Source organism: Malaclemys terrapin, chromosome 8 (genome assembly GCF_027887155.1).
Source record: "Malaclemys terrapin pileata isolate rMalTer1 chromosome 8, rMalTer1.hap1, whole genome shotgun sequence".
Lineage (NCBI taxonomy): Eukaryota > Metazoa > Chordata > Testudines > Emydidae > Malaclemys > Malaclemys terrapin.
The window spans coordinates 52,550,747-52,570,035 of NC_071512.1; the positions used below are offsets into that span (position 1 = coordinate 52,550,747).

The 19,289-nt window shown below is 40.5% G+C and overlaps 1 protein-coding gene across 10 annotated transcripts in view; it reads left to right on the forward strand.

The window, feature by feature from the left end:
* Positions 1–19,289, forward strand: part of RASAL2 (RAS protein activator like 2) — a 274,328-nt gene that overhangs the window by 211,992 nt on the left and 43,047 nt on the right. For all 10 annotated transcript variants that reach the window (XM_054037195.1, XM_054037197.1, XM_054037198.1 and 7 more), the window contains one exon: positions 9,378–9,487. In XM_054037195.1, coding sequence (XP_053893170.1) covers positions 9,378–9,487 — 110 coding nt within the window. The remainder of the gene's footprint in view (positions 1–9,377; positions 9,488–19,289) is intronic.

A 19,289-nucleotide genomic window follows, 5' to 3' on the forward strand; every position in this document is an offset into this window, starting at 1 on the left:
TTGGTTTACCATGTCACAGTCAGCCTATGCTGAGCAATATATGGAATGTGGTTGTCTTGTTTATCTCCCACAAAAGGGAGTGAAGTAGGATTCTGCTGATATGGGCAGTGCACTACAGAAGGGATAAGGAAAGGCTTGTGTGTAGAGATAAGAACTGTTAGTGCTTGGCCTTTTCTTCATTCCCCAGCCCCCCAGCTACATTAGTGTTAGGTTACTTCGGTTTCCCCCTAGATTCAGTAGTGTTACTTCTCACTCCACAATTGCCAAACATATTTTTGTGGGGGAAGGATAGACACAAAACATTGAAAAAAACCCACAGCTTTAAAAAAAAATTACTGAATATTAGTGCTGAGAAGTTAAAAAGGCTGACAGAACTCATCCACCACCAGGCCTGGTGGTAGATGAGTAGGCGAAATACCAGCTTTCCCCTCCTACGCACACACTGTGCTCTGTCAGTAAAACAGTACCACCACATCTCCTGCTATTTCATTATTGAGCTATTGTACAACTCTGACAGTATACCACAGTCCCCTTCCTGCTATTCCATTTGAATTGGGGATTAGGCTAAAACATGAGAATTCCAAAATATGGAACCTCCAGAAGTGACAGGACAAAGGTGTTAGTAACCCATTGTAAAAAGAACAGGTCCTTAACCACCACCTCACCTTTTTTGACTAGTTTTGTTGATTTATTAAAATCAATACCGATATTACGTGACTCAATGATATATGTGGGCACTTTAAAAAAAAATAGAGGAAAGAAACAGTCTTGATGAAACACATAAAAATGAGCTAAAAAGGTCAGGGTGTAGGCTCTGAAGTAAATGAAATGATTTGTATGGGAACCCTGTGCAAATAGTGATGGAAAGGCTGTTTCTTAGGGACTGTCTTCTTTGGTTTGCCTCTAGTTCAGAATATAACTGGATATACAGGAATAGTGTCTGCCTCTTTTGCTCTTTAAGAGTCCTGCTAAATAGAACAAAAGACAATGCAGCCAGCCTAACTGAAGGTCAAAGCGTGATGAGATCTCACTGCTGCCCAGACTCGTATCTTATGCAGTCAACGAGACCAATGGTTGTCTCAGGAGCACTGCTCCGTTACAATCAGGTTGCGAAGCTAGAACAAGTCTCTGATCTTTTTTGGCCATGTGACCATAAGTACACGTTTTTAATTCTGCAGTTGTGCTAACGCAGGAGTTTGAGTTGTTGAGCTACCATTAGTGTATCAAGGCAGCACAAGATTTCCGTGCCCCAATATTCTTAATGAAAAATCATCTGGCTGTGCTTGAACTTGTTCCTCCCTATTTTAATATTCTCTTGCTTTTTGTTCTGCTCTCTCACACCATAACACCCATTCTTTACATTTACCCTTGATATTTATTTTATTTCATATAAGATTTGAGGCTTTGGGCTCTCACCCATTTTCCCAAGGATTTTGTATAGTGGGAAGGACTTGAGTTATTAGTTACTTCCAAGAGGCTCATGGAGCTTTCACCTTTCCCTTTATTCTGGGTTGCTGTTATTTATAGACTCACAGGAATTAGAGATATGTATCCCCATGCAATACAGATTTGTTCTTTACAGTAAATTCTCCAGTGCTTGGTCAAGAGATAGTATTTCTGCTACCGTGGCAGAGTCTAATGGACTTCAACATGAAATTTTTCATTGTATTTAGCCCAAATTTTTCTTGTTTTATTTAATCCCATTACTATTAATTTATATCCCTTTAGACCACATGATAACATTCCACTCTTGCTTTGGTTTCACATTGTCCAAACAAGTACTGATATTGTCAGTTATTGTATCCCCTACCTTTAAAGCATGGTTTAGCCAAGCTATACAATATCACCTTATTTTTAAGGTGTCCTCTGTAAATCAGGCTTTCCAGACCCTTTATCATTTTTCTTGTTCCTCTCTGAATTCTCTCCAATTCACTGGCATATTTCTAGTATCACCTTGCCCAGGTGTTCTCTATTTTTAACCCCTTCAGATCCCTTAGTGTTATTTCTCTATCCTCACTGGCACTCACTGTATTTCCTAATTTCATATAATCTCTGAATGTCATTAATGTGCTGTTTAACTTCCAGATCGTTAATAAAGATGTTAAACAAAACCAGTTCTGCAACCCAATCCTTGCAGCACCCCATTGGTCAACCTTTCACAACTTGTTAATTGTCATTTATCATAATTACCCTTTTTCGATAGTCCTTCAGCCAGTGTGCAAGCCGTGACAGTAACTTTAAAAAAGCCCATTTGAATTAATTTTTCAAATAAGCCTATATGCTACATTGTGAAGCACTTTACAGTAGTATAGGTGCACATTATGGCAAGCTGAGTGTGAGTGTAGTGGAGGAATAGAGGGGCAAGAAACTTGTTTCCTCCTCCCCAGCACACGGAATAAACAAGATCTGGCTGTTTGCAGTCCTCCTGCACAGTTTTGGGGCATGGGTGTGCTACACAGCCCAAAAAGCCTCTATCTGTGCAGAGGTGCTTCCCTAGCCTTGAGCCATAATTTTGGCTCTAAAGGCTTGACATCTATTGCAGTCCCTTCATTGCAAATTTTGCTGCTTGATTAAACAATAATAAGAGAGTCGTATGTGATTTGTTCTTCATAAAGCCCTGATGTTTATCACCCATATTTTTGTCATTGTCCAGATGACTAGACCTCTTTCTGCTAATATTTATTCCTTGATTTGAGATTAAAGTTAGAATCACTGGATGTTAGTTGCTAGGATTGCTCTTTCCTGGTTTTAGGACCCTCTTCAGCAAGGTGCTTAAGCATGTGCACAATCCCACTGAAGTTAGTAAGACTGCTCTTGGGTTTAGTTACACATGTGCTGAAGTAACTTGCAGAACTGGGGCCTGAAAGTGCAGTACTGCTCCTCTCCTAACTCTCCCCAGGTATCCGATAGATACCTACTTGTTTCTCGGTGAATTTTCCAAAATAATTCACAGTGGTTTGTTAACTTAATTCATTTAGGACCCTGGAATACATATCATGTGCCCCTCCTGTTGTGTTTTCCTGTACTAGTTGGTATTAATTTTTTTTCAAAGTCCTTGTTATTGCCTAATTTCTCATACTTCTCTATTTGTCTTGTTAAAACTAGTTTTTAATTTTTTTCCCCATAGCTGTTTGTTTTCACGTTTATTGATGGACCTAGCTTCTTGCCAGGACTTTTTTCACTTGGTATATTTATAAAAGCCCTTCCAACTCCCCTTCACCTTTTTGGATAGCACTAACTCATTCTGCTTTTTTGCTTCCCTTATCTTCCGTCACAAACCTGAAGTGTGACTCTAGCCTTGTTTGGTACCCTTCACATTCTCTATTTCCACTGAAGACTTTTCACACTCTCTTTGAGCTTACAATGCTGAAGTCACAGAGGCTGCTCACTTGTTCCTTGTATTTTAATTTTGCAGGATAATTGAACTGCTAACCCTTGATTATGGTTGTTTAACATTCTCTAGTCTTTCGCTACACTCACATTTTAATACAGCCTTCCTCTATGCTATGCTCAGTGTTCCTTTCATTTCCACAAAATTGCTTCTATGAAATGTAATGCTCTTACCCATGTACTACTGTGTTATTTGGACCCGTTCCTTTTTACACTTTACTCCTAGAAACATCGGAATTGATAAACCAAAACAGATAATTTCTCCATCTTATTCACAGTCCTTCCTTTGATAGTGGCCAATACCAAATAATTCAGAGGAAGGTTTAAAATAATGCACCTAGTCAAGTGTGCAGCGGTGTGCCACTGGAGAAAAATTCCTTCCTGAACCTAGCTGGCAGTCAGCTTGCACCCTGAAGCATGAGGATTGCTCAGTCTCTTGTTATTTTTAAACCTGTCTGATGCAACTGCAAATGTTATTCCTACTTACATAAATGTGTAATCCTTTTTTAATCTTGCTGAAACATTTGTGTCTCTAATATCTTGTCAGTGAATTCTCAGGCTGATTATAGAGAGCATGAAAAAAAATCTCCTGTTACATATTTTTTAATTTGATGCCTCTCAGATTTCAGTTTTACCCCTTGTTTTGTGTTTTGCAGAAGAATGAATAGGGGAGCCCAATTAGCTTTTATTAACGTTTTTGTATACCTCTGATCCCGTTGTATTTTTATTTCTAAACCAAATCATCTTAGTCTTTCAAATCTATCTATATATGTAAATCCTTTTACTCTCTGCCTCTAATCAATTTTGTATTTCTTATCTCGTCTCTTTTTTATTTTATTTATTTTTTTGGCATTGTCCGTTACTGAGATGAGATAACCAGACAAGAATGCCATATTTAGAGTGAGGAAGTCCAGTGCATTTATAAAATACCATTTTATGTTTTCTTTATTACATTTTACTCTTTCTCAATACATAGAAACTCTTTTGTTTTATTTTTAATGCTATGTGTTAAGAAGGCATCTTCACTGAGGTGTCCACGGTGATTTGTACTGCCAGATCTTTTTTTTGATGAGTTTACAGCTCATTCATAATCTGTCGTACTTTGTGGGGGGGAGGGGTTGCCCAATACTCTACCATGCATAGTGAGATTTATCTGTCTTTCTGTTGCCTGATCAGTTAGTTTTTATTAGGACCTTCTAGAGTCCCTCATAGTTCTCTAATATTTTAGTAACCTGAATAATTTGTCTGACAGCAAACTCCTCCTTCTTTGTTTTGTTACATTTATTAAAGTTCTATGAAGAAAGGTGAAGCCTCACTGTTCCCAGTACTCATTCTTGGAGTAATCCCCCTATTAACTTCCTTCCACGCTGAGATTGGGCAGATTTCCCAGACCTTTTGCTTTCTGTCTCTTCACTGGATTTTTAACATATGACACAACTTTTCACCTTGGTTTCTAAGATTTCTCAATAGCCTCTTGTGAGGAACTTCATAAAAAAAAAGTTCTACTCTTCAGCACATTCAGTAACAGCTTCAAAGCATTTCTAGTGGGGCAGCAATAGCTACAACTATTGCTATCTCCAGTGAGATGATGGCCATCTCCATAATTCATCCAATCTGTAATCCTTTTAACCTGAGATGGGAAGAGTCCATGAGTCACTCCTAAAGTCCAGTTTCCCATATGCTGTTGTTGCGATTGTTATGGCTAATAATAATGTATTACTACTGCTACTAATACAGTACCATACATGAACATGGCACTTTCCCAACACATCAAAGACAATGTCCCCATCTCTCTAAGACATTATAATTTAGGTTGAATTTTACATGCAAAAATGTTGCATAGGTGCTGAGTCTTCCAGTCACCCATTCCACCCTGACTTTACTGCTCCTAGATCTCTGCTGATGATGTTGTGTTTTACTGGATAACTCACATTATTATTATTAGCTTGTTGGTTGCTGTGGAAGTTGCTAAGAGAAGCATCATTTGTTATGCACAAACGCTTCTCCCCAAAGTGAAAAATTCTTATGTCTGTAGTATGCAGTAGTTAAGTATTTTCGTTCATACCATGTTGTCTGTGAAGCTGGTTGTTTGGGCATTTATATCCTCCTCTCCTGGTGATTGTCCCCTGTTGTACTGAGATACAGGAGAGCCAGTGTCCTGTTTTGCAGTACTGATCCCACTATAAGTGATGCATAGTTGCATTTTACAGCTATCACCCCATTGCACTTAATATCTGCTGTCAGGGATTATAGTCCCCCTTCCTTCTCTTTGCTACTGACAACTGCATTTGTAAAGTCCCACTTGATTCACCTCTTCTGAGCCTTGGGCCTTGGCTACACTGGCGGTGTACAGCGCTGCAACTTGCTGCACTCAGGGGTGTGAAAAAACTCACCCCTGAGCGCAGCACTGTAATCAGTGTAATCAGAGCCTGCAGCGTTGCACGCTTGCGCGCAGCGCTGCAAGCTGTTCCCCTCGGAGAGGTGGAGTACATACAGCGCTGCGAGAGCTCTCTCGCAGCACTGGCGGCGCGACCACACTCGCGGCAGCGCTGTGAAGTCCCGAGTGTAGCCAAGGCCTTGGTCTACACCTAAAAATTAGATCAACCTAGCAACATCACTCAGGGCTGTGAAAAATGTTGTGCCCTATGTGACATAGTTAGCTGACCTAACCCCCATTGTAGATACAGGTAGATTGATGAAATAATTTTTCCATCAGTCTGGCTACTGCCTCTCAAAGAGGTGGGTTATCTGCATAGGTGGAACCCCCTTTTCTGTCGATTTAGGAAGTGTCTACACTACGATGCTACAGTGGCACAGCTGCAGCCCTGTAGCTGTGCTCCTGTAGCGACTGTAGCATAGACATACCCTTGGTTGGCAACATCATCTGAACAGAAAGTAGTAAGACTCTTAATCTGCTGCTGAGTTTTCAAGTGACTTGAAGATAAGAAGGCACATGTGAGATTCTGCTGGTGTGGTTTTGAGGGGTAAAGTTGGTTTGTATTGAATTTGCCATTTGTCTCATTAGGAGTGGAGTGTTGAAGCAATGTCTAGAGAGCCTCATTAGGGCAGAACACTAGTACAGTTATTCTCTTAGTGTTTGACTCCTTAAATGTCTGCATTCATATAGTGCTGTTCATCTTCAGAGTGCTTTGCATCTAATTAATCCTCATAAACACCCTGGTGTGTTGTTAATAAAGTATTTGTATACCTGTTTTTTTTACAGTTGAAGTAACAAGCATCTTTTTTTTTTTTGTTTTAAACCACCAATGGAAATGTTTCCATGAAATTTAAACTGTTTTTAAAAAGAAACATTCCTCTGTAGTGTTTGAAACCCAGACATTTCATCATGTTAGGAAATGAGAACCAAAAAGTGTCTATTTTCAACTGTCTATGCTCAGGTAAATGCTATAAATATAAGTAACATCAATAGCAACAACAAAAAAGTGAGGGGGGAAGAGGGGAAGAGACCTTACGTTAAGGTATTACTAATAGCATTGACAAGGAATTTTTTTCCTAAAAATTACTTTAACCAGACAATGTCTCTTTAAATATAGTGTTGAACTCTGGGAAAGAAAAATTTGTTCAGGCGGAATGAGAGTTTAAAAAGATTTCTTCTTTTTCTTAGTTTGATAGTGTTTGCTGCAAATAAACGCTGGATACCGCCTCCCCTTTATTTTTGCTTTCCACATTTTGAGAGATTTCTTTTAGCAAAGAAACATAAAGGTCAAAAAGCTCATCTTTGTTTTTCTAGCATGTGTGAATTTTCATGCTGCTCCCAATTTATTCATCTCCAGTCATCAGCCCTATGTGATCCTGTAGCAAAGTAACAGAGAGCAACTAAGAGGCAAACAATTTAATGTGTTTTCAGAAACAAAAAAAAAATATTTCACAGTAAGCTTGCATTATTTTATTTTATTTTGTCAGATTGTTAGCACTACACATCTGGCTATCCTGAAAGCTGTCATTTATAACCAAACATCTGGATAGCCATATTTGACCAGTTAACCTGTTATATCTTTTGCTCAGTAAAAAAAAAGTCCATTGTCCCTCTAAATGTATGATGTGACACTGAAATGATTATAAACACTAAAAGAGTCAACAGTCGGGGTCCATCTCTGCTGGGAACAGAGTCAATTCACTTTTTAAAAACATTTTGGGGCCCCATTCTGACTCTTGTCAGGTCAGGAGGCCTGTTTAGTTTGTTGCTTGGAGGGCAGGGGCAGTGTGTGGGGCATGGCACAGCGCAGCAGAAGTGTTCAGCTTCACAGCGTCTGCACTTTGAGCATGCCATGGAATGCGGCCAGGGTCCACCAGGGCCAAGTCCCAGTAGCTGGGTCTTGTTACTTCTTGTGAAGGGAAGTCAGACTAAATGAAAGTGCCTTCATTCTTCTGGATCAATTCCAACATTTTTAAAGGCACTTTTTCAAGATCTGACCCAAAAGGTTCAGGAACCTGGTTAGGGTTTCAGTGGTGTGCATAGCCACAAACATTCATTCCCTTTTTCAGATGTCTTTTCCCCTTAGTGGACTACATGTACCCTGTACTTCGAAATTTTCTGGGTTGAGGGCATTGGGGGAGGAGTGGCTGCATTCCCTTCTCAGCCTCTTCCAGTTTCTGGGAAGGGGAAAAGCTTTCTTCTCGCCCAAGGTTTGTCAAGGAGCATTAGGTAGCTGTTGCCTATCCATTAACCAACTTTGTGGGGTGCTGCCTGGTAAGGATCACCCCTAATCTGGGGGCTAGCCAGCCCCAGATGCAGCGGCAGATGCAGGAAACAGACTTCTTTCAGCATAGTAATCATTTCACTGGGTCATGGGGCTGTGCACAGGTTTGGGGAGCACTTATCAAGCAGCTGCATTGGTGCAAGTTCTTACCTGTTTTGTTTGGTATTGGATTGGGGAGGAGGTGATCTCCTTCTGCTCAGAAGATCTTCTTACCAATTTTGGAAGAAGAGGGTGGGAGAGGCTTTTATTAATCTGCTGCCTTCCTCACATTTCCCTCAAAGAAGGCTGAATGAGGGTGAGGATATTGGCATCTAGTGCTAACTCAAGAATTTGTGGGTGGTGGGAGAGGAGTTTTCTCAGAATTTTCTGTAAGTTTTGGCCTGTGAAACGCTCCTCTACATTCGAAAATTGAACAGAGCCTACAATCAGTTCTCCACCTCAAGAGGTAGTTAGAGAAGGAGGGAAGAGGGGAACCAATTTGAGTTAGAAATTGGAGAGAGAGGAGGAAGGTGACAAGTGAATTTTCAACACCAGTGAGGGTGGAACTGTTTGACATCTCTTATAAAACTCCCTTGACTTTGCTTATAGAGAAATAGCCTATGAAGTTAGGCAAATTTCTCTTCCCATGCTATGCTTTTCCACCAAGAAATACAATTTAACATAGATGCATTTGATATATCCCATGACAGCTATGCTGAGTTGAAGTGAAATATCTACGTCTGACTCTTTCATCAAAAAGAAGAGAGTGTTTCAGCCAATAAAATGTTGCTTAATCCTATTGGATTAAGAATTGCTAAATTTGCATTGATTGGGCCAGGAATGCTTGTGTTGGCAACCCTTGGAAATAATTTGGCACGGTATGGCTTAAAATGCATGCCATGTACTCAGTGATTTACAGGACAGAAGGTGAGATAAGCAAGCAATGCTGAGCTCAAAAAATTCAGTGTGTTTTCTCTTAACAAAATACTTAGGTGTGGCTTCCATTGCACTCTCATTAACACAGCTCTACTTTAACTGATGGTCTTGTAATGCAATCTGTATGTCATGCAGTCAAAATTTGGAAATGTCAAGTTACTACTCTTTGTACTATAACTTCTCCTCTTGTCATGCAATAATTTTTATTGTACCTTAATGGGGTTATGATCAGTTTTAGTTTTGTTGCAGACTGAAGCATTTTTGGTTTATAAAGTAGAGAGAGGCCCATTTGTTTAGTCATTACTTGCATAAGCATTTCCCTATTTCACTTGCTATGACACTTCATTTTAGGGCTTCTTCAGCAAACGTCTGAAAGGCTCCATCAAGAGGACAAAGAGCCAGTCAAAGCTGGACAGGAATACAAGTTTCCGTCTTCCATCTCTCCGCAACGCTGATGACAGGTAGGAGTCTCTGCACTTCCTTGGAAGGAAGCTGGTAGTTTCAGCTCAACTCTTCCAAAAGTGCTTGGCAAAACACGTTAGTCTGTGTAAGCATGCCTGCAAACTGACAGAAATGAGGGACAACTAGTGGTTTTGTTTTTTAAACTAGCAGAAATATATGTTAGTCTGTTAAATTGTTAAATGTTGCGTGTGCTTCCATCAGACGAGATTGTCACTAGTCCTAAAGATGGCTGGTGAAAAGGGGTTTGCTTAAGTGTCTGCACTAAAATATCTTGTTCTTTTTTTTAGCACTTCTCCTCCCAGGTCTCCAAACACCTTATACGCGTTAAGTTTCACAATACAATACTGTGGCCCTATCTGCATTAGAGAAATTTGCACCAGTGTATTTACACCACTGCAAACACAAATATCCAGTGCATCTTCATTAGGAGTTGTGTGATGTAGTTACAGTGGAAATCCCTAACATATACTGTACTGCAGAGCATCACTATTGGGGATTCATACTGTTGTCAAATTCAGTCATGTAGTTACCACAGTGTGAATTTCTCTAATGGAAGCAGGACCTATTCTTCAGAAAACTAGAAGTCAGGGCTACAGCTCCCAAAATTCAGAAGCTAGCTTGGTTAGACCCACCTTAGCGCTCTCAGTTGGTATATCTAGGCTTGCTTGTGTTTTGCTGGTGGCTTGGGGAGGCGCAATATATTTTGTTTTTACCTGCCTCAACTGCATTTTTCACTTTTGTAAAGTGTCATGATCGTCTTAATTGGAAGCCAGACAGGTTATTTTTTACTCCATGAAGCCCAGTGGTAGAGTTGGATTGAGTGGTAAATGGGCTGCCCTGTACTTAGGACCATGACAGGCTTCTTTGACTTTACAACATTATTGTGTGTTTAATGTATTTTCTCTCTCTCTGCTGGGCTGAATTCATTATTTGTGTCTGTCATGCTGCGCTGCTTCAATCGATAGCGCTGCCTTCTCTGTCTAAAAAGCAGCGCATAAAATCGTGGCGACAGCAAGGCTTCAGACGTTAGAGGCCTTGTTAACTTTGTGAGTTATGGAGAAACTACTCACAGGATGTAGCCAACAAAGTGGATGATGTGCTGCTCCTTCAATCATGGCCATGTCACCCATGTTGTTGTGACGAAAGGTCTGTCATTAACTCATATTATCAGGGACTTAACTCTATAGGTTTAAGCATGGTAAATAAGGTCACTGTGACGTTGTGAAGTCTATGGTTTTATAAAAATATAATAAGTGAATATAATGTAACTGGGATATGCTTCATGCAAAAGGTTTCTTGTTAGGTATCATTACAAAACTTATTATCAACTGAGTATGATCATCCTATTTGTATAAATGTATCACTCTTGTATCTAAAACTAGAAATACAAAATATAACTCTGAGGGCCTATTGTAATTATGCAAAGTGTGGGCCATTAATGGTGGTTTGGAATCTTGATGACTCCCATTAACCAGGACCATTGTTTACAGATGGCTGTGTTTTACCTGTAAGTCTTTCTGTATACGCGTGTGCTGGCAAATGGGTAATGAAGTCTTGCAGTGACATGTGATCATGTCACCTGAACTGGAATCCATCTTTAACCTGGTGCTTTTCCAGTGAGGTGGGGGGTGGAAACCCAGAGGGACAAAGGGTTTCCGCCTTATGCAAAAGATATATAAAGGGGTGGAACAGAACAGAGAGAGAGCGAGAAGAGCCATCATGAAGAATCCCCTAGCTATCATCTGAGCTAGAACAAGAGCTGTACCAGGGGAAAGAATTGTGCCCAGACCTGGAAGGTGTCCAGTCTGAGGAAAAAACTTACTGAAGCATCTCTAAGGGTGAGATTATCTGTATTTAGTTTGATTAGACATATATTTGCGCATTTTATTTTATTTTGCTTGGTGACTTACTTTGTTCTATCTGTTACTACTTGGAACCACTTAAATCCTACTTTTTGTATTTAATAAAATCACTTTTTACTTATTAATTCAGAGTATGTATTAATATCTGGGGGAGCAAACAACTGTGCATACCTCTCTATCAGTGTTATAGAGGGCGAACAATTTATAAGTTTACCCTGCATAAGCTTTATACAGGATAAAATGGATTTATTTGGGTTTAGACCCCATTGGGAGTTGGGCATCTAAGTGCTAAAGACAAGCACACTTCTGTGAGCTGTTTTCAGGTAAACCTGCAGCTTTGGGCTAAGTAGTTCAGACCCTGGGTCTGTGTTGGAGCAGACAGAAGTGTCTGGCTCAGCAAGCCAGGGTGCTAGAGTCAGCCTGAAAGGGAGGCCGGCTGGAGTGATTGAAAGCTGCTGCTTTCCCTATCTCTTCTCTCCCCGGGCTCCCACACCAACTTTCCCTCTTACAGCGCTGTCCTCAGAACTCCCACATTATATGCCTCTTGCCCCAGCAGTCTGTACCTCCCACATATCTTTGCCACCTTTCCCCATTCCCCTATCAACTGTGCAGCTCCTACTCCAACACCTCCCCCGCCTTGTGCCTGCACTAGAGATGCTGCTAGGAGGGGGCCAGACAAGAGTTGCTAAAATAGTTGGGAATTAAGCTGCTCTGCTTTCTAATACCAGGCTTGCTGCACTCTCTGAGCATAGCAATCCTTTTTCTGGGAAGTGACCAGAGGGCATTGTTGGCATTTGTGACTTTGCCGGCGCTGTGACATGAACATTGAATTTTTAATATATTTGCACAGGAATTCTAAAGGACTCATCAGGAGCTATCACAGGCAGCCAAGAAATCTAAACAATGAGGACAAATCCTTGTTCATTTGGAGAAGGGACTAAGTTGGGTAGATAAAGGCCCAAGATGAAGCAGCAAGCCAGGAGAGAATAGTTAGGCTTCCTCTACCAATAATAAAATTCACCCCAGCATCTTTATTGCTATCAATAAATTAACTGTTCTGTAAAAGAGTATTACTCTTTTGCTTGAAATGTGTAGCAATTTCTTTTGACATCACACATGCTCTGCCAATGCATTTGTAAAGTGTTGTGCTACAGGACGATGAGGGGAAAGAATACTGCTTCAATCTCTTTGGAAAGAAATTAATGAGCGTTTGTAGCAGTACTAATCTCCTGGGCACCTTACGTGGAAGAGACTGAATGTTTAATGGAGTTGTGTTTGCATTAGTGGCCTCTTTTCCGGAAATGCACCACTGGAATACAGCATCTTTGAAAGTGTGTAATTATATGCATTACTTTACTTTATAAATACAACCACAAAGGAAGCTAAACCCCAATGATTTTTAGTAAGTTTCACTTTGCAGCCAAAGGTCTCAGAAAATACAATTGGCTGGTATGGCGTGAAAAGACAACTGAAAATTCACATGTGAATGAGGCAGTGAAGATAGAAAGAGATAGCTAAGTACGAGGGAGAGTGATAGGGTGGGAGGAGGAAGAGGAATTTAAAAAAAAATTCTCAGCCTCTTTAAAACAATATTGAGTTTATTTATTCAAAGGACAAAAGAGGAAGATGCAACCATTAAAAATAGCTTGTGAACAAAGGTGAAAAATTAGCTTTTGTTTTTCTATAATTGTGTTTAATTAATGAATGAATTAGCATTCTTCCCAACCTCCTATGTCTTCACTGCCCCTTTATTATTATTGGTTTATTACATATCAGAACTTTCCTAGCCTAATCCCTAGTGAATCAGACCTCCCCATATCTGAGGAGATACTCACAAAGGATGTCATGGTGTTATGCAAGTTTACAGGGCTAGATAGTCAGGAGACTTACTTCATCCCATTTCACAAAAAAATGCAACATTATTATTATTATTAAAATACACAATGTCATTAGCTTACCCCAGAATCATTCACAAAAATAAGCTCCTTCCTACCAAGTGGATATGGAGAGAGATGGATATTGCTGTTTCATTTTTCTAATGGTTCCAAGATGTTCAGGTTCTATAGTGATAGAGGTGCAATTTATAGAGAAGTACCTATAGATGCCAGGAGATTTACTTATCCTGGTGTGTTTCAGGATTTGGTATTGCAGACTTGTATCTCATTCAGGATGTTGGCAGGTGCCCTGTGAGCAGAATTGTTTTGAGGTAGAGAGATGACCCCGGAACATTGTAGGGAAGGGGATTGGAGAATGAGAACTTCCATACAGGATGCAGCTGGGACTGCTGCAGTGGGGAATTGATCACCCAGCTTAAATATACTGAAACTGGATTCAAAACCAGGTTTCAGTATAGCTGGCTGGCATATCAGGTCAGCTCTTCAAAACTGGGATGTTAGCGCAATCCCTGTGCACCCAATCTGGATCTGCACCTTCCACAGCACTGTTTTGTCACTGACTTACCTCACTTCTGCTATTCCAGTTTCTGGCTATCTCCTGAGCAGAGCCTGCTGTGCTTGCAAAATTGTTTCGGATCTCTCAGTGCTCTAGCTTGAAACTTCCAGACTCCTTTCTCATTTGTGACCTAAACCGGTTTTGAATGGAGTTTTCCCGATACATATATCCAATACAGTACTCTCTGGGATGCAGTATCTCATGTTGCAAGAGCATTTGGCACCATTTACTGTGTCCGCTTTCAGATTTTTCCTAGGCTGGTTCCCATTGCATTCGTCTCACACACTTGCATCTTACATGTATTGGGAGTGTCTTCCTAAAGCATAAAAACATGTCTACTTAATCTAAAGGTAAAGCAGCATAAAAGATTCAAGGATAACATGCTTTGGATAGGAGATATAGGGCAAGGAGACCAAATTAATATAGTCAATTTGTGGCTGGGAGTCTGAGAGCATCTCCAACCGGCCTCATAATCCTTCCCTTAGGTTTGTTTGTGTGGGGAGTAAAGATGGTTGCATATGCTCTCAGCAACGGCATTAAAGCTCTTGAACAGCTGGGAGGGTTTTGCCCTGCTGGGATTTACTGCCACGTGGGAATCCTCCTGATTTAGTAAAAGTGATTTTATGGCATTATCAGATAGTCGTAGTATGCCAGTCGTTCCTTTCTGTGCTTGCTAAGAATGGACCCTGCCAGGCACCAGGGCAGTCAGTAACCATGGCTTTGGGATTCGTGGTGAAGCGCTACCGCTGCTCTCAGACCAGCTCTTTCTACTATCGGTAGGTCCTCTCATTTTTTCCCCTCTATTCTTTGCAGTACGGAGGTGGAAAAAAGATAAGATAAATGGAAACAAATCTTGCAGTGTTTTCATTTTCTTATTCACTCATTCTACTTAATCCTTGTTTAAAAAAAAAAGTGGGTGATTTTATCCTGTTTGAGATTTGGGGATAAAAATCTGTATTACGCAATTCGCTATTAAGGCGTGACTCACTCAGGCGCACTCATTCAGCATATATCATTTCTGTCTACATGCTGGAGAGTCCGGGGTGGGGGAGGAGGGGATGAAGCAGGTTGTCTCTAAAGAAATGTCTCACTGGTCATGTTCTAGTGAGTGTTTCTCTTAGCCACTGCTTTCAGGTCTTATGTAGCTGCTTTGTTTTTCAGGAAAAATTGAACAAGCCCACAAAGTTAAGCTTCCTGTCATAAACCTTCCCTTTGTGGATACAGACTCTACCCTGGCTGCCAGTTCAGTTAGCCCCTTTATAAACATCCCCCTTTATGTCAAATGCATTTCTGTAACCCACAGCGCACTGTCAGGCATGCAGAAAGGAGGCTCCACCCTACATAGTACATTTCCATAAATAGCATTTAAATGAAACATTATAGTTAAGTATCTGCTTCAGCAAAATAAAGGAGTCTGAAATGTTAGCAGTAGGGACTGTGATTGTCAGAGGAAAAATAATGTTATGATTGTGAAATTCAACAGGATGTTCTGTGGCACCATATGAGATTTGTTAGACAAGCTGTGATCTGTATGTGGAGAGAGCTCGAAGGGCTTTGAAATTAAACATACATGGTTCAAACAATGAGTTTAGGGCTTTGGGTAGGGCCCTGCAATTAAACAAGATCTGAATCTCTGTGCTCAGAAAGAGCAGAGGCTCTTGTTTACATTTGAGTTCTATTCATTGTCAACAAATAAACTAAAGTTTCCAAAAGTGAATAAACATACATATAATAAAACTGGTTAGACTCGTAGAATTGTTGACCAAGTAATGGGACATTTTGCTAATTGATAGTTGGAAAACCAAGCAGGGTGTGGTGCTTATAGAATGAATGCTTGCCATGGGAATCCACTGCTTCAGCCCTGGTTGAGTACACCTGTACTTCCGGATTGAGACGCTGTTGCTGACTTTAGGGTTCAGTTCAGCGGACCTGGGATTCCTAATTGCAATGTTGAGCAGAAACTCCACCACACAGGAATCCAGGTTCTCTTTGTTGATTTTGTGGATAAGTATTGAATTAATCCTTTTGATCTTAGGAAGTATCTCTGTTATCGCATCGGTGTTGTGTTGTGGATTTTTCTGAAGCATACAGGCATAACTTTCTGGACAATTTTTTAATTTGAGGACAGTTGAGACAAATGGGTTTTAGTTGGGTGGCTGGGCTGAGCAGGATTCAGCTCTCCTTACTAATATAATTCTAATCAGCGTTCTTGAGTTTTACCTTGATTTGTTGATGAAGAAAAAATATTATGGGATTTTGTTCCTTCAGTGCTGTACTTATTTAATGTTTGGGTTTTAGTTTATTGATATTCCCGGAACAATATAATGCTCTCCCTAGTATGTTGAGTAATTGAAAGCCTCTTGTACTTTGTAGCTTGGCTTTTAAATAGGTCAAAATCAGCAGGACAGCTTCATCACCAAAGCAATTAGGTTTTTAACCCTTTTCCTCCTTATGCTTGCTAGAATACAGTAGTGGCTCATTAATCGATTGCTGTGCGTCCGATGCTGCCATTTGAAGCCTGAGGTTTTCAGTTCCCAGCCTCCTCTACTCACAACTGAAATCCTCCTGAAAAGGAGAACTATTGAATCATGATGTGCAAGGAGACAGGGTCAGATTGGGGTTGGAGTTGTATGGTAGTGTTGCTGGAGATACCTTGTCAGTAGCGGTGGGATTCGGCGGCTGGGTCAGTAGTTTGGGGCATTGTCAAAGCTCTGATTGAGGAACATGCATACTTCACTGTGAGGACCACTCCCCATCAGCATTTGGAAAGAGGTGAGAAGTTGAAATGTTTCCCCGCACATTCCTCCTATCGCTACTTCTCATGATAGAAATGGTTGGTTGGTAATGATGCATTTTAACCATGTTTCCCTTATGCAGAGTTTTTACCATGTGCAGTAGATGAAGAAATAGTAGGGAAAAGATTACTCATTTAAGGGTCAGTGTAATTGAAATCAGGATTTGGGTAGTTAGTGGGGCTGTTTAATAGAAACAGATTTATGCAAACAACCCTTCCCCCATGCTGGGCCTGCTTGATCTTCCTGTTTATAGTAATCCTGCTTCTCTGGGATTACCTCTCTCTTCACAGACACTCTAAGTAGTACTCATTTTTCCAATAGCTTTCCATCTAATACGGGAAAGGCTCTTTTAATCTGGCATCATCACTGGACATTAGAAAAATAAGTGAGTGGCTTTGAGTTATTAACTGTGTGTCTATGCCAGAGGGGTAACGGGGTGGGCAAATTGTCTATTTTTTTAATTACAACAACAGAATGTTGGATGAAACTATTTTAATAGAAATATTTTAATTGCCTCTGACTGAATTATGTCCCGAGCAACAGTATCATAGATACTAAACAGTTTTACCAATAAATGAAAAATACATTGTGGCAGTTGCAGATGCATTCATTCACTTTTAGCCCAACAAGCAACTCTCCAGTATCACTGTGGTGTCAGAATGAGGTTGAGTTTTAATCAGTTGATAGTTGTTTGCTTGGCAGTGCTGAAAGGAACCGATCACCAAAAAGAAATCTGTGCAGGAGAAAATACAGTCACTTCCAGAAATTGCTAAAAACTTATTCACAGCCCCTCTCCCCTGACCAAACAAGACCATTTTATGTCCAAGTTGATCTGAGAGAAAACCACGTTCAAAATTAGTAGGCTAAAGAGAATGTTTTGTTTTCTCTGCAGCAGATGTTTTAGTCAAAAATTTAGCTTGCGAGGTGGGATATGGTAAATGTCTCCCAGCGGGGGAAGATCATATGTGAAGAAAGATAAATAGAACTTCTGTGATGTATTTTTCTTCAGCCCCCGCCCCATTCCTAGTAGGCCACTGACAAGCAGTTTTTTAAAGATATTTTCCCCTCCTTGCCATTCTTTACTATCTAGGATCTAGTTAACTTGTTAAATCCAAGGAAGAGCAATTCGCTCCTTGCTTGAAAGGTCACCTTTGCCTTGTTGCAGAGCATGCTCCCTGAGCCCTGCTGGCTGCTGCTTCTCCCTGCTGTCTTCCAGCTCTAACCTCCTTATAGATGCAGCACCATGGAAACAGGCCCAGTGTTGAGCAGGCTACGCACCGCCAGGAACCTTGTTTGTGTCACCTGAGGGGCAGGATGCAGCATGAAGGATGAGGAGAAGGGATATTACTAAACATATGTGGATGGAGTAGCATTTCTTCCTGCCCAGTGTTCCTGCCTGGCTTAAAATTCATCTGAAACTTTTAACTAAAGGCTTGAGATGAAAACTACTGCTGGATTTTGTGCATTTCTTCCTCTGCACACCTGGATTTCTTTTCTGAGATGTAGCCCAGAAAAAGATTTGGAGAGGCTGTGATGTGGCACCACTATGATTTGGGGGTGCACTGCCAGATGGCTGTACAATTGCTTCATGTAGGTGCGCTTGATTGATGTAAATTAGAATGTGTTGGCCATTTTAACCCTAGGATGCTACAAATGTGATGGCTTAATCAGGATTTGTGAAAAGTTGCCTCGTTTTGGAAGGGGTCGTCTGCCTTCTCCTCCCTTCTGACCACCCCCTATTCTTCTGCTGTGAGCTGTTGGGGCTGGAATTAGCTGTTGGCGCTCTCAGCCAGTTGTTCCCTGGCATCATTCACTAAAGGACCTTCTTTTGGAACTGAATTTGCTGAGAATTTGGGAGAGTTGCCACTTGGGTAGCCAAGTGACCTCAGCAGTTCTTTCTTTAGAGGAGAAATTTAAATTAGAGAGAGGATTTTGCATAGAATAATATTAAAGTGGTGCATTGTGGTGTGTGTATTTTAGACTTGCCCTACCTAATTGCAGCAAGTGTTCAATTATACATGGCTGAGGTTTTAGGTTTTCCTTGGTACAAGCTACTGCTGAAACCTATTATAAAAAAATCACAGTGCAGACAAAGTGCTCATACTAATGTTGTCAATTTGTATTTGAAATCTTTTTTGTAGCATCCATCTTATCAGAATGCAGCTGTTCCCTCTGTTTAGATCATTTTAATATATTTAATGTAACCTACATTTTCTCTGAGAATGTCTAAAGATCCCCTGTGAATCAACCGGCATGCCAGAAGTAGCTGATTTTGTGCAAAACTAAAATGAGGTGAACTCAGCTTGCTTCTTAATATTTATTCTTCATGGTATCCATGTCTTGGTAAGCTGCCTTAGAACTGGTGAAGATGCAAACAAAAATGCATTTGGAGAAGGCTTCCTGTTTTCAAATATCCCTCAATAAAGCTGCTGCTATGGTATTGAGAGTTTAAGATTTCTTTAATATTACGAAGTATTGGGTTTTCTTAAAAAAGAGTTTCAAGAGGAAGTACAATCTTTCAGAGAATAAAGCTGCCAGCATAGCAAACAAAACCGTCCCAATCCTTGAATAGCCATTCGTAAATGTTTTTGCTTTGAAACTAAGGGCTTGTCTACACTTAAAATGCTACAGTGGCACAGCTGCGCCGGTGTAGCGCTTCAGTGTAGACACTACTTATGCCAACAGGAGGGGAT